This window comes from Carettochelys insculpta, chromosome 2 (assembly GCF_033958435.1).
Source record: "Carettochelys insculpta isolate YL-2023 chromosome 2, ASM3395843v1, whole genome shotgun sequence".
Classification (NCBI taxonomy): Eukaryota; Metazoa; Chordata; order Testudines; family Carettochelyidae; genus Carettochelys; species Carettochelys insculpta.
This window is the reverse complement of record NC_134138.1, coordinates 128,028,590-128,042,536: the sequence shown is the minus strand read 5'-3', so window position 1 is coordinate 128,042,536 and position 13,947 is coordinate 128,028,590. Positions and strand designations below refer to the sequence as shown.

General features: G+C 42.9%; 1 protein-coding gene across 1 annotated transcript in view; it reads left to right on the top strand.

The window, feature by feature from the left end:
• CDYL (chromodomain Y like) overlaps positions 1-13,947 on the top strand; it is a 236,736-nt gene that overhangs the window by 206,306 nt on the left and 16,483 nt on the right. Inside the window, exons 3-4 of the mRNA XM_074987730.1 lie at positions 9,264-9,517; positions 10,314-10,486. Coding sequence (XP_074843831.1) covers positions 9,264-9,517; positions 10,314-10,486 — 427 coding nt within the window. The remainder of the gene's footprint in view (positions 1-9,263; positions 9,518-10,313; positions 10,487-13,947) is intronic.

Here is a 13,947-nt window from a genome sequence, read left to right as displayed (position 1 = left end):
AAAAAGAGCACTTTCTTCTACGAGTGTCCCTGTGGGTGCTCCACAATAGGTGTTGGGCTCGCCTGGTGCCGCAGATCGGAATTCTTCCAGCAGTTTCTCCTGGATCGCGCATGCGCCGGTGCGCGCCGCTCCCTTGCGCATCCCCGGCCACGTGCGCGATCCGGTCCCCGCCAGTTCCTTCTCAGCTGCCATCGGCTGCAGACGGAATCCGCTCAGGCTACGGCCAGAGTCAGATTAGCTACAGTTTTACATGTAAATTGTTGTTTTTTTCTTTCTTAAAAAAAAAAAAAAAAAGAGAGAGAGAGAGAGAAAGCAAAAAAAAAAAAAAAATATATATATATATATATATATATAATAAAAAGAGAGAGAGGAACGGAGAAGACGCATGGACGTGAAGGCCAGTAGGCCTCGCGCCGCTGCAGGCCGGTGTCCGCGACGGGTAAACAGGCACGAATTAAGTGCTAAGTGCCCTATTAACAGCAAAAAGACTCACCGCGATGTCCTCTTCAGGCTTTAAAAAGTGTGAGTCCTGCCGCGAAGCTATGCCGGCCTCCAATGGGCATAGCGAATGCATTCGGTGCCTGAGGGAATCACACGTTACCCAGAAGTATTTCCACTGTGCCAAGCTCACAGCCAGGGCCAGGAAAGACAGAGAAATGTGGCTGAAAATGCTCCTGTTCGATAAGGCTCTCCAGCTCGACTTGCCGGACAGGCCTCAACCAGAAGGGCCCTCTGGGCTACACAAAAGGAAGGCGGCTTCCCTTACCCCCTCGGTGCAGAAACGGAGGAAGCTCTCTCCAGCCTGATCCCTGCCGGCGGTCTCAGCGAGCAGGACGGGTGGAGCACACAGCCCCCAGCCGCATACCCAAACAAGTGGCAGCGCAGCAGCGCACGTGGCAGAGGCTGAGCCTCCGATTACCAAACAGCCGGCACGCGCGGCACCTAGAGCAGTGGCCAGGCAAGTGCCGGAACCGGCAGCACCGCCATAGGCGGCACTGACCCCTGCAGCGCCAGCAGTGCAGGGCCAACAGGCACAGAGCCTGCAGGCACCGGAGGACGTTATCCACGCGGCACCGCAGCTGAGCCGGCCGAGCGCGGCGCTGACAGCAGGGCCGAGATCCCCGGCACGGGAGGGGGCGGTGCCAGCCCCGCAGGGGAGGGGAAAGGCAAGAGCAAAAACCCGGCACCGCAGCCCTTCTCCGGACAGGGCTGCAATGCTGCTAATCAACAAGCCCCCCCTTATGCTGCACACACCACCCAGAAGATCTGGGTCTCCACCGGCCTATCCAGAGCCTCCTTCTCCGTTCCTCCAACCTATGTCACCATGGCTTGGGCCACCTTCACCCTTTCTGGGATTGGATCCCTTGGAGTACTATCACAAACCAGCTTCACCGTTGTCTGTATCGTCGCGGAGATCTCGCTCTCCCAGACATCGGGGGTACGCACCCTGAGAGTGGTCCAGGTCTCCATCCCCGGACCCGTGCTTATGCTGCCATGGTCGTTCTTATCATGCTGGACACAGACACCCCAGGCCTACACCTAGGGGCAGGTCCCCCCCCCGGCCGTTCAATACCCCTGTGGACACTCCCGGCCGGGGACGGAAACACAGCTATCTCAGGGAGAGTTAATTTTAGAACCCCGAGACTTTCCTTCGCAAACCTCCAGCGAGCGGGTGTACCATCAGCCACAGGAACCTGGGAGTTCGAGGGAGGCTTACCCTAGTGGTTCCTCCTCGTCCTCCCCTGACGAGGCCACGGCCCCCAGGGACGTTGCTCCCCTGGACGACCTCAAACAGTTTCAGGAGCTGTTGAAAAGGGTGGCTTTCACGCAAGGCATCCAAATGGCAGAAGTGCAGGAGACACATCACAAACTCCTGAAAAATTTGAGAGCCCCGGCTTCATCCAAAATTGCTATCCCGCTCGACGAAGCCATTATGGAGTCAGCCACTACCATATGGCAGACCCCGGCTTCCGCTCCGCCTATGAACAAGAGAGCGGATAAGAAGTACTTCGTCCCAGCGATGGGCATGGAGTTCCTCTTTAGTCACCCACAACCAAACTCACTGGTGGTAGAATCGTCTCAGCAGAGATCAAAAACTTCTCAGTACAAATCGGGGGGGGTTCAGACAAAGATGCCAAGAAGCTAGAGCTGTTTGGCAGGGAGGTATATTCCTCCTCCACCCTGCTATTGAGAATGCCAAGCTATGCAGCGCATCTAGCGAACCATAATTTTGATAATTACTCCAGGCTTACTTCTCTGATGGATTCGCTTCCGGAAGATAAGAAGTCGGTGCTAAAGGCAATTGTGCAAGAGGGCTACGCAGCTTCGAGGACGGGAGTCCAGATCGCCCTGGACGTGGCAGACACGGCGGCACGCTCAATGGCTACAGCAGTGGTCATGCGTAGAGAATCCTGGCTCCAGACATCGGGTATCCCGAGGGGTCTGCAGGTGAAGATTATGGATCTTCCCTTTGACATGCAGAAGTTGTTTGCAGACTCAACCGACTCGGTCCTCTTCTCCAGTAAGGACTCCAGAGCTACACTTAGAACTCTGGGTATTTATACCCCTCCATATAGCAAGACAAAGTATTACCCTCAGCAAAGACGATACCCGTACCAACCACAGTGTGCTCAGTACCAACGGGGCTACGACCAAGGGCGACATCAACAGCAGCAACAGTACAGAACTCCCAGGTGACGTCCTCAACAAAGCCGTGCATCCTCGGGGCAGGCCCAAAGGCAACAAGTTTGACGGGCATGTCGAGGGCTGCACTATCACTACCATGGCGCAGTGCCATTCCCAGCTCATGTTCCATCATCGCCTCTGACCGTTTCGCTCCCAATGGCAAAAGATCACCGCAGACAAATGGGTACTGGAGATCATAGCCACGGGTTAAGCGATCCCCTTCCAGTCGCTCCCACCGCCGAAACCTCCTCCCAGGCCCCACCTCAGGGATGCTTCCCACGAGGCGAGACTCACACAGGAGGTGGACCATCTTATGTTCATAGGGGCGGTGGAACGAATGCTGGAGCAGTTCCAGGGGAAAGGCTTTTATTCACACTACTTCTTCACAGAGAAGAAAACAGGAGGCTGGAGGCCCATCTTAGATCTTCGGGGCCTCAACCGGTACTTGCGCAAACAACGTTTTCGGATGATCACAGTCGCCTCCATACTCACGGCACCAGACGATGGAGATTGGTTTGCAGCCCTCGACTTACAAGACATAAAATGCAACGGTTATTTTTAGCTCTGATTTTTTTTAACATCACTCTGCTGTTCATGCCTACCATGTCCATTTGTGTTTCTTTAGAACGTTGCTGACCTAAGCATAAACATGCCTTCTTTAATGCTAAAGAGATTTCTAGGGCTTGTTTTTAGTCCTTGGAAAGCTAAGATTCTCCAGTTTAAAAGTAATGCCACGCCAGTTTCAAACAGAAATAATAAAGAGATATTTGTGTGAACAGATCTTTAAATAAGCTAAGTGATAGTGGTGTCCCTCCTGGATTCTTAATTCACTTGTTCAAATAGATGGTTTCTGATTAACAAAGCCCTTTTCAAATTCAATTATTTTGTTTCCCTTTAGGTTTAGTTTCTCTAATATGTATGTACTGAAATTACTATGTGAAAATAAAGATAATTAGCTCTCTTACGTTCCTCGAATTTGCTTTTAATCACGGGGAAAAAAAGTGTACCTCAGCCATCCATATAACTAAACCTACAAGTCAAGAGTTAGCTTGTAGGTTGAGGCAAGGTTGAGGGGCTTCCAGTAGCTGGTCTGAAGGAAGATTGTCCTGGGATTTTACCCTGAGCCTGTCTTGGCATCTTCTTTTGGCATGCCATTTTTTTTTTTTTAAACGTCACCTTCTGGCTAGCAGGTGTATGATGTTTCAATTCCTCTAGAGCTAGATCTGCAGTGTCCAGTACATTCGCCACATGTGGCAAACAGGACACCATGGTGTCCAGGCTCTGGAGCTGCATGCGACTCTTGGAGCCTTTAAATGCAGCTCCTCAGAACCACACACATGGAGTGCCCTCCACCCACTCAGTTCACACGCCCCACCGCTTGATTAGAGAAGCGCGTGGTGGCAGCAGTTGCCCCAGCATGTCTCCTTTGGTAGCAGCAGTGGTGGCTCTGGTGTGTCGGTGGCGTTCAGTTGGGTGGGGTGCTGGGGGTGCCTGGCTCTTGGGGTGGGGGATCGCATTCTGTTGGGGGGGGGGGTTGGGGTGCCTGGCTCTGGGGGAAGGCATTCAGTTCGAGCAGCAGGGGAGACTGGAGGTGCCTGGCTCTGGGACAGGGTGTTTATTTAGAGTGGGAGGTGAAGGGGGGGGCTGGGAGAGCCTGACTCTTGGGGAGGGGTGGGTATTTATTTAGAGTTGAGGATGGAGGAGGCTGTAGCGAATATGGAAGGACCACAACCTCGAGTGTCGCGATCCCTGAATTGCTATTGGACACCACTGCACAGATAGTACAAAGGAAGATTCTTCTCTTTTGTCTGTAATCCAGAGTCTCTTGACTGTGGGGAAGCGATCGCTGCTACTCTGTCCCTTTTTAGTGTTAGACCGGGAACTGGATCAGAAAGTTGAGAACACAAGCTGTGGTGCCCCGCATGACTGAAGCCTGAAGCCCTGAGCCCTGGCACCTTGCACCTGAATCTCCCAACCCTAGTGCCCTGTAGAGTAGGATGTGAGAGCCCCAGCATCCCACAGTGCAGAAGCCCTGAGGCCCGTCCCCAGAAGCCTGGGGGCCTTCCATCTATGAAGCTCTGAGATCCTCTTTTCGGTGTGAGGGACCTCAGAAGGAAAAAGGTTGAGAACTCCTGTTCCATAAAACTATGATCATCCCTGTTGTGTTTTTAAAACTCTGTGTGTGTGTGTGTGTGTGTGTGTGTGTGTGTGTGTGAACTCTTAAAAGCAATTTCATGTTCCTTATCAAGTTTTATTTATGCTGCTGAAATAAAAGATAATTTGATATATTGAAAAAATATGAATGGGAATCTTCTATGACAATATGAAATGATGTCTATCACGCTCTTTTCCCCCTCCATCCTCTTTGAGGGGGAAACGGTTTCCATTTGTGGATGATTCTCAATGTCTTCCCTTTAAATGACACTGGAAAAACCTCAAATTCTCTTTATCTTCGCCATACAAATGGTTGTACAGAACAAATAGATTATTAATGGCAAGCAGTCCTGTAGCACCTGAAAGACTAATAATTTTATTTATTATGTAATGATTCTTTTTTATGCTACAAATCTGAAGTGGGTCTTAACACATGAAACCTCATTACCTAATAAACTGTTATTCTTTAAGGTGCTACTGAAGTTCTTGTTGTTTGTGAAGCAGCAGAGTAACATGGCTATGCCCCCCACCCCCCAAAACTAGATTATTAATGCTATAATTTAGAGGACATAAGAGATGTTAAAAAGTAAAAGAAAATCTTTCAGTTGAATTGACAGTTTATGTAATCATCTTATGGGGTTTTTAAACAGAAGTACTTTTATTTGCAAATGCATTTCATATTAAGGGCTACTTTTTAAAAGAGTTCTTTGTGTTTGGAAGACTAAAGTAACAAAGTAGATGTTAGAGAACCTGATAATGTTGTCAAGGTTTATTTTATTTTAAATATCTTTTTTTACTAAAAGTGTCCCTCCCCAACTGCAAAGGTTGCATTCCTGAAAGCCCCCATGGTAAGGGACTTTGCGGTAGAGGAACTTAAAATCTTACGGGCAAAATAGGGTTAGAGGGACTGTGGTTGGGAATGAACCTATTTAAATCCTTATGAATGTCTTTTATGTCCACTAAAATCAAACTGGAAAGACAGCACACTAAATAAAAGGAATGTAAATGACATTTTACACATCTTAAATATGAATAACAAATCAAATTTTATGTACCTTTGATCCTGAGATGATGCCCTGAGATGACAACGATTGAATTGCACACAAAATAATACATAGAATATGCACAACTATTGTGCACAAATATTATGCAAAGCACAAAGAAAAGAGGTTACTTGAGACAAAGTGCAAATTTTTATGACTGGACGCCATGGCAGTCAAGTGAAGAAGGGAGAGTGAAGTGGCTTCTCACCTCCAGGCACATCAGCCAGTCGGAATTAGCGTCTGAGAGAGAATATGGCAGTGGCTCACCATGCAAAGGCGGAAAGTTTGAATGCGCAGGTGGTGATGGCTCGTGGTAACTCACACTTAAGGCAGTTGCCTCGTATTTGCAGAATGGATATAGAGAAGAAAACTTGTATGTACTCAAGTCTTGCATTGGGGGAACTCGCAGCTGGGAAGGGATTGTTCTACACTGTAATTCCTACTTCAAATCTGGCCAAAAATAACAAGTAAATATCCCAATTATAGTAATAGTGTATCAAACTGTTTAGGTAAATGTATATGATGTCCTCAAGGGACCCACAAGTCTCCTACACATACTCTTTGAAAGTGACAGCACTATACATTAGTCACAGGTTTTAAATAGATCATGTAGCTATGTCAGCTGAACAGGATGAATTATTGCAAGAGAAATTATAGAAATTTAATAAGATCCATCACTAATGACTGCTTTTTTTATTAAGGCTTGTCTATAAACTTAATTTCGCTACCTTTAAGATGTAATATGTACTATTATGGGTTCTGTGGATCCCCGGGGGGATCAGGACCATTGCTAATCCTTAAGTATTTGAAAAATAGGTTCATATCTTTTGTTAAAAATAAAAATATGGAAAAAATCAGGTTTGTGCTTTAGGCTGTAGTGCACATTTGCAGTTTTACCACCTTCTGTATTTGAATTGCAGTTTTACACCACTTTCAGATGACAACATGCACATCTCTTCTCAGAAATGTTCCTTTATCTACTGGCAAAACAAGATCTTCTCTTGGACCACAGGAACCTACTTGTTTTCCCAGCAGGTGCTCCATTCAGAGGCCTTGCCCTTGACTTGCCTCTTCCCTCCCTGGGATCCCTGCCCTCATTCTGCCTCTTCCTGCCCCCTCCTCCCAGTGTCCCTCCCTGTCACCCTCTACCCTTCCTTAAGCCCCTCCCTGAGCCACCAAACATCTTGGCTCTGAGCGTGGAGTTGGTGCCTATGTATTGGACCCACTTCTGTTGATGAAAGAGATACCCTTTCAAGCTATACAGAGTTCTTCTTCACGGCTGGGAAAGATACTCAGAGGCTCAGCTAAACACAAGGTAGAACAGAATGGTTAGCACAAGTTTAACACATAGTGCAAAGAGACCGTCGGGAATAAAGTGGCCTATTAATATTTTCTTCTTTCATAGAACAAAGAAGTGAGGTTAGTGATTAAAGATGGCTCTAATAAGTCATAAATCCAGTGTTTTTATTTAAGACCATGAATTGTAGTGTCTACACTTTAGCTGTAAATTCAAGTGCCTATTCTTGTCTTTTAAAGATGTTATGAGAATTCCTTTGAGGACAAAGTCTGAGAGGGCAGGTATGGAGTGATACTTACATTAAAAGTGTTTGCCTGTGGGTGATACAATGTTTGTGGTGTTTATCATTTTTCTGTGTGAGTTCTTACAAGAGCATAGTGATTGGTTTCACCCACATAGATGTTACTAACTAGGGAATTCAGTGCACAGATGAGAGCACACCACAGGCTGGGATAAACACATGAACCTTGAAAGGTCTCTAAGATTCTGTGTCTATTGGGCATGAATATCTCTCATAATTTTCTTTGCACCTCCCATAACTGTTATATACAATCACAATATGGAATGGCAGGGGTGGGGGGGATGATGCTATCTGTGCCTCATGACTGGCTTGTTCGCTTGCATTATTTGAAATTCCACCAATTAAAATTTTCATAGACTCATAGACTCCAATGCCAGAATGGACCATTTTGATCAATAGGCTGACTTCACATGTAACACAGGCTACAGAACTTCTCCAAAATATTCCCCATTGCAAGAGCAGATCTGCTAAGAAAACATGCAATACTGATTTTTAGAATGGTCAGTGATGGAGAGTCCACTACGATCTTGGGTAAGCTGGCCCAATGGGGAATTACTTGGTTATTAATATACACATTAGTTCTAGTCTGAATTGGTCTAGCTTCGACTTCCAGCCATTGGATCCTGTTACATCTATCTCTGCTAGAATGAAGAGCCCTTTTATTAATCCCCATGCAAGTACTTACTGACTGTAATCAAGTTACGTGTTAACCTTCTTCTTGTTAAGATCACCTGGAGTAAGATCAGAAAGGCAAAGTATTAATGGAAAAATTTATGCAGGTTATGAAGGACCTTATTTCCATGTATCCCTAAGATGTCTTGTCATTGAGCCCTGGCACATCAGATTTATTCTGTGATTTTATTTATTTTATAGATTTTATTTCTCATGAAGACTGTACCATGTTCCCTATTTCTACCTTTCTATAAACTTTCATTTACTGAGGCTGTGTCTACCCTAGACATAGCAGTCGATGGCTGATATGCGATTTTAGCTATGCCAATTGCGTAGCTAAAATCGACTTTTCAGCCATTGACTTCCATGCCAGTCTTCACAGAAGAAGGTCAACAGGAGTGCTTCTCCCATCAGCCTTTCTTAATCCTTATGGCTTGCGAGGAGTTACAGGGTCGACGTTGACCCTGGAAAGTACCGTTACGTTCATGCGCAAAACAGTGCCCCGGCAGATCGACCCTGAGCAGTCGATATTCTTGCAGTAATGTAGATGTAGACTGATTATGGTCTTGTTCGTCCTGCTCTTTTGCTTGGCTTTTGTTGAAGGAGTTAGTTTGGTCAGGAGTTCATTGGGTTTCAGGTTTGTGTTAAAACAAAGCCCTTCACTCTCTTTGCAGTGTATGATTTTGAACCTTTTAGTTTATTTAGAGGAGAGGAAAAACAAATTGCCTCTGGTGGTGTATCTTTGTCATTTCTGTTAGTTTAGTATAGTTCTAAAGAATGTCTTAATTGCACTCTTTGTGGGATCTCAGAGCTTTCCTGTTTTAGGAATAATCACATAAAAGAAGAACGGACAAAATTTCTCCCATTTAAAAATTTCTTTTCTCATAACCTCAAAATTCACCCTTCAGGTATTTCATCCTTTTAAGTATTTTGCTTTCAGGTTTGATTCCATGTGCAGTTCTTTTTAAGGCGTTTACCAGAAGGCGGAGAACAAAACCATGTGGTTTTGTATGTTGTCTTAGTATGGTTTGACTGATATGTCTCCCTTATAAGAAATTTTCCAACTATGGAATTAAATTCATAGAACGCTGTTGTTTCAAACTCTTCACAGGTACATCTACCTTTATGGAAGCATTAGCAGCCAACGGTACAACGAACATACAAACATCTGTAACAGGAGTGACAGCCAGCAAACGGAGATTTGATGATAGGAGAGACCAACCTTTTGATAAGAGACTGCGTTTCAGCGTGAGACAAACTGAAAGTGCTTATCGGTATAGAGACATTGTTGTCAGGAAACAAGATGGATTCACGCATGTTTTGCTTTCAACAAAATCATCTGAGAACAACTCATTAAACCCGGAGGTTAGAATGTTTGTTTATCATCTGTGGTATGATTTGCTTGTTTGCTTGTTTTTTGGGGATGGTGGTACAGATAGTTTCAATAGCTATAATAAAGTAATGAGGAGTCCTGTGGCACTTTAAAAACTAAGATTTATTTGGGAATAAGCTTTTGTGGATAAAACCACTACATTGTATACATTTATTAGTCATAGAAATGCAAAGGGTCAAGTGACAGTTCAGTAGGTTCCAGAAGTCAAACTAGTGCATTTAAAGTATTATGAATTTATAAATATTGTACTTTATTGCCTTATAAAATCTGACTCTTAGTATGCTTTAGTCTTATTAACACTGTAGTACACTACATCATCTGAATATTTAGAATTGCAGCTTTCCATAATAAACTTAGTAGTTTATTAAGTGCAACTTGAAATAAACTTCAGACTAAATTCAGATAATTTTTCTGAACTGGTTGCATATGCCACCTGGTGTTCAAATAACAGAAAAACTGAGAGTGCTGTAGCTACACGGGCAGACTGCCAGATTTCTGCCTAATGATTACGTTACCTCAGTGTAATCATATCTATGATCTGCATGTTTTTAACATACTTTACTAGTCTCTCTGTTTTCCTCTGGACAGTGCAAAATTTGAATGTGTTTAAAACAAACACCTGCAGCAGAACTTGCAAGTATCCGAGATACTGAGGAATACACAGGAATGTAAAAGTTCAGATTCAGATCGACTGAAAAAAGAACAACAGTTTGTTGATTTTAATAACATAATAAAAATAGTCTGAATTTAATTCCTGCTGATTTTCAGGTAATGAAGGAAGTCCAAAGTGCACTGAATACAGCTGCTGCAGATGACAGTAAACTTGTGCTGCTCAGTGCAGTTGGTAGCGTCTTCTGCTGTGGTCTTGATTTTATTTATTTTATACGACGTTTAACTGATGATAGAAAAAGGGAAAGCACTAAGATGGCAGAAGCTATTAGGTATGTAAAATTGTTGTCAATCATTTGTGTTGATCTTTTTGTTGTTGTTTAAACTAGTTTATTTTTAATGTATCTGAAAAGATCTAACGATATTCATCATAACAGGACTTCACTATGGGCAAACATTCACTTGGGAAAACATACATTGTGCATGACTTACTTGTCTGTATTACTTGTACCTTTCTGTTCAACTTTATATTCTATTTACAGCCTTTTACACCATTTTTGCGCTGAGCACCTCTGCCTCATAAAAAAAAAACACTTAGCATGATAGTGTTCCTAATAGAAAGAACCCAGATTTGAGAAATATTTTTAAAATATTATTTAAAATGTATTTTTCAAAAGCACTACAAATAATATATCAATGTACTGAAAGAATAGACTGAACAAAGTCCACATAAAAAGGTAGAGTGACTTAATCTTTGTGAGCAGCATCCTGATTCTAGCTATCAAATTCTATAGTGAAACAAATTAACTTAATGCCTTATAAAGCATAGGTTTTAATGAAAGAAAGGTGCAGCTGAGGGGTACACTTGTACTTATATTGAATTATAAGCATTTAATGTGTACCTCTTAAACAATGTTCCCTCTAATCTTTTCCATTTGTGTGTGGAATAATTTTATGTGCACAGAGGCATGTACATATGTGCACCACGAGTAGAGAAAAATCTAGCTGTCACTCTGCTAATCAGCTGGGCAGCATTTGAATTCTCCTGAAGTGTCTGCACAGCATACAGACAAAACTGCCCTTTCAAGGTATCTCAAGGATAATTTTTCCCCATGTAAACTGATTTCCTTTTATCTTTTTGGTGCTCTGAACATTTACATATAGCATAAATATCCAAAAATATAGCTAAAAGAACTAACATTCATAATTTGCTCTTGGCTTTCTAAATATGTGTCTGGATGAAGCCATCTGAAAAAGAGGCTAATGAAGAGTTTGCCTTCTTGGGGAAATTATGCCGGGAAAAGTTGGAATGTGAATTTAAAGTGCTATATCTGTAGCAGAACAACTCCCTGTTTGGACTCTTTTATTACAGAATAAGATTGCCTTTTTCCAGTTTCATCTTAATCTACTTCAAGTCATATTCTGTTGTCTAATAGAAATAACTATTCCTGTCTATTTTCTCTGGAGACAAGCTCTAAGTCCAGCTCGTTAAAGGTCTTTAGCATTTAACTCCCAAATTACTAGTTTATTTTAAAATATGGTTTCTTCATAAGTGTCATCACTAGTGCAAAATTTTCCTTCAATGAGAACTTCAAGGGGAAAAGTATGACTTAACACTGGGTACACCTGATCTTACAAATATAGGTGTATTTGTAAGTTCTGTTTGGCCATGTTTGCACTAGCCAAAAACTTTGAAATGGCCATGCAAATGGCCATTTCGAAGTTTACTAATGAAGCGCTGAAATACATATTCAGCGCCTCATTAGCATGTGGGCGGCTGCGGCACTTCGAAATTGATGCCGCTCGTCCAGACGGGGCTACTTTTCAAAAGGACCCCGCCTACTTTGAAGTCCCCTTATTCCCATCTGCTCATAGGAATAAGGGGACTTCAAAGTAGGTGGGGTCCTTTCAAAAAGGAGCCCCATCTGGATGAGCCGCGTCAATTTCGAAGTGTCACGGCCGCCCGCATGCTAATGAGGCGCTGAATATGTATTTCAGCGCTTCATGAATAAACTTTGAAATGGCCATTTGCATGGCAATTTCGAAGTTTTTGGCTAGAGTAGATGTAGCCTATGGGTTAAAACATCTCCTAAGAAAATGCTGTTGATGCCAGTTTCTTCAGCTGTATTTGGGCCAGATCCATCTTCCATTAAGTTTGTAGTAATCTTTTCATTTATTTAAGGGGATGCTGAGTCAAGCCTTCAGTTTTAAAGATTCCCCCTCTTCCATCCTTTACTGAGTAAAATATTTGATGTCTGCTGTTCTGAGACTCTTGAGTAGATGAAATAAGGTGTTTCAACACAACATTTATTCTAAATGGGCAGGCGGAAAACCTACAGAAATGAAAAAGGAAAATAAAATGTTGTCAGAAGAAGTTGGTTTGCAAGAAGTACTATTTAACTCCCCTGTCAAGTTTCAGACTACAGCAACTTACTACCTACTTAGCATTGAAATATTATGCGAAATAAGTGTTTATAGAAGGCTAAATATAACCTAGCTACAGTAAACTTTTCTTTGTTTTCCAACTATTGAATATGTTGATGAATTATTGTAGCTTTGGACCAGTTCCTCAAATTTGTGCACAAAAAAATCATTTATTAAAAAAAAAATAAGCAAAAAAGGAGCACTTATACTGTTCTTTCCAATTTCCATCTGATAGAACCACGGAGATGAAATTGGTAATCTCAGTTCTGCCTTATTTAAGTCAAATAATTCCACAACAAAAATTGTAATAGATTTTATGAACTTTGAAGCTAAACATGACTGGCACCAGTTAGATAAAAGGGTAGAAACTGACAAGCCTAAAAGATCAATTTTCTGCCCTTCCCTCAGGGATAGCCACTTTTTGCTCTAAGGGAGAGGCATTCAGGTTCAAAGATCTGCTAGGCTCATTCTTCTAAAACACTCTTTTGTTAAATTGTATCTGAGCCCACTCTGCTGGCTATGTATACAGTATGTATTACATAGCCAAAAGTATTTTAGCTGAGTTAATTGACCTTAAGATACCTTGCACCAGCAAAAAAGTAGAAACAGTAACACAAGATTGTTATCAGGGGGGTAGCCGTGTTAGTCAGTAGCTTTGAGACCAACAAGAAGTCTTGTGGCACCTCAAAGACTAACAAATATTTTGGAGCATAAGCTTTCATGGGCAAAGACCCACTTCATCTTGTGACTCAATTTGCATCTTCTTACCAGAATGATGACAAGCAATGCAGTGACCAAGAGAGGTGTTTTATTACCCGAGAACAGTGTGTTTTCGTTCAGAATTTGTATTGATGTTCATACCAGCCAAGGAGTGCCATCTGTGAGGTCAAGACCTTATTTTAATTCTCACATATGATACTGAATGAAAAGGTCTTTTCCCTCTCTGAAGTGCCAAGGTGTCTTCCTCTTATTTTCTTCCTGAGATGAGAAGGCTTTGCAAAGTAACTTTAGATTCAAATCCTGTCATAAACTACCAGGTAACACCCTTTCTGACCTCACGGAAGTAACAGCCCCATTGGCTGTGCATTCCAAACATCTGACCAAAAGCCCTGGCACTTTGCTGCCTATGTCTCAGGTCTGAAGTCTATGATGTATGTTTTTTTTTTGTTGTTTTAATTTTTATAGCTGGAAGAAAATGAAATGGAGGACATATAGGTACTTTTGGAATATCAGCAGCTTTCTACAGAGAATTCTATTAATCCCTGACCCCCTTCTGTCTTGAGTAGGAGGAGGTTACTTTCCTGTAACTGGAGGGTCTTTGCAATGTGTGGTTCTCTTTTGGATTCCAAATGTGGGTGTGCAGACATGT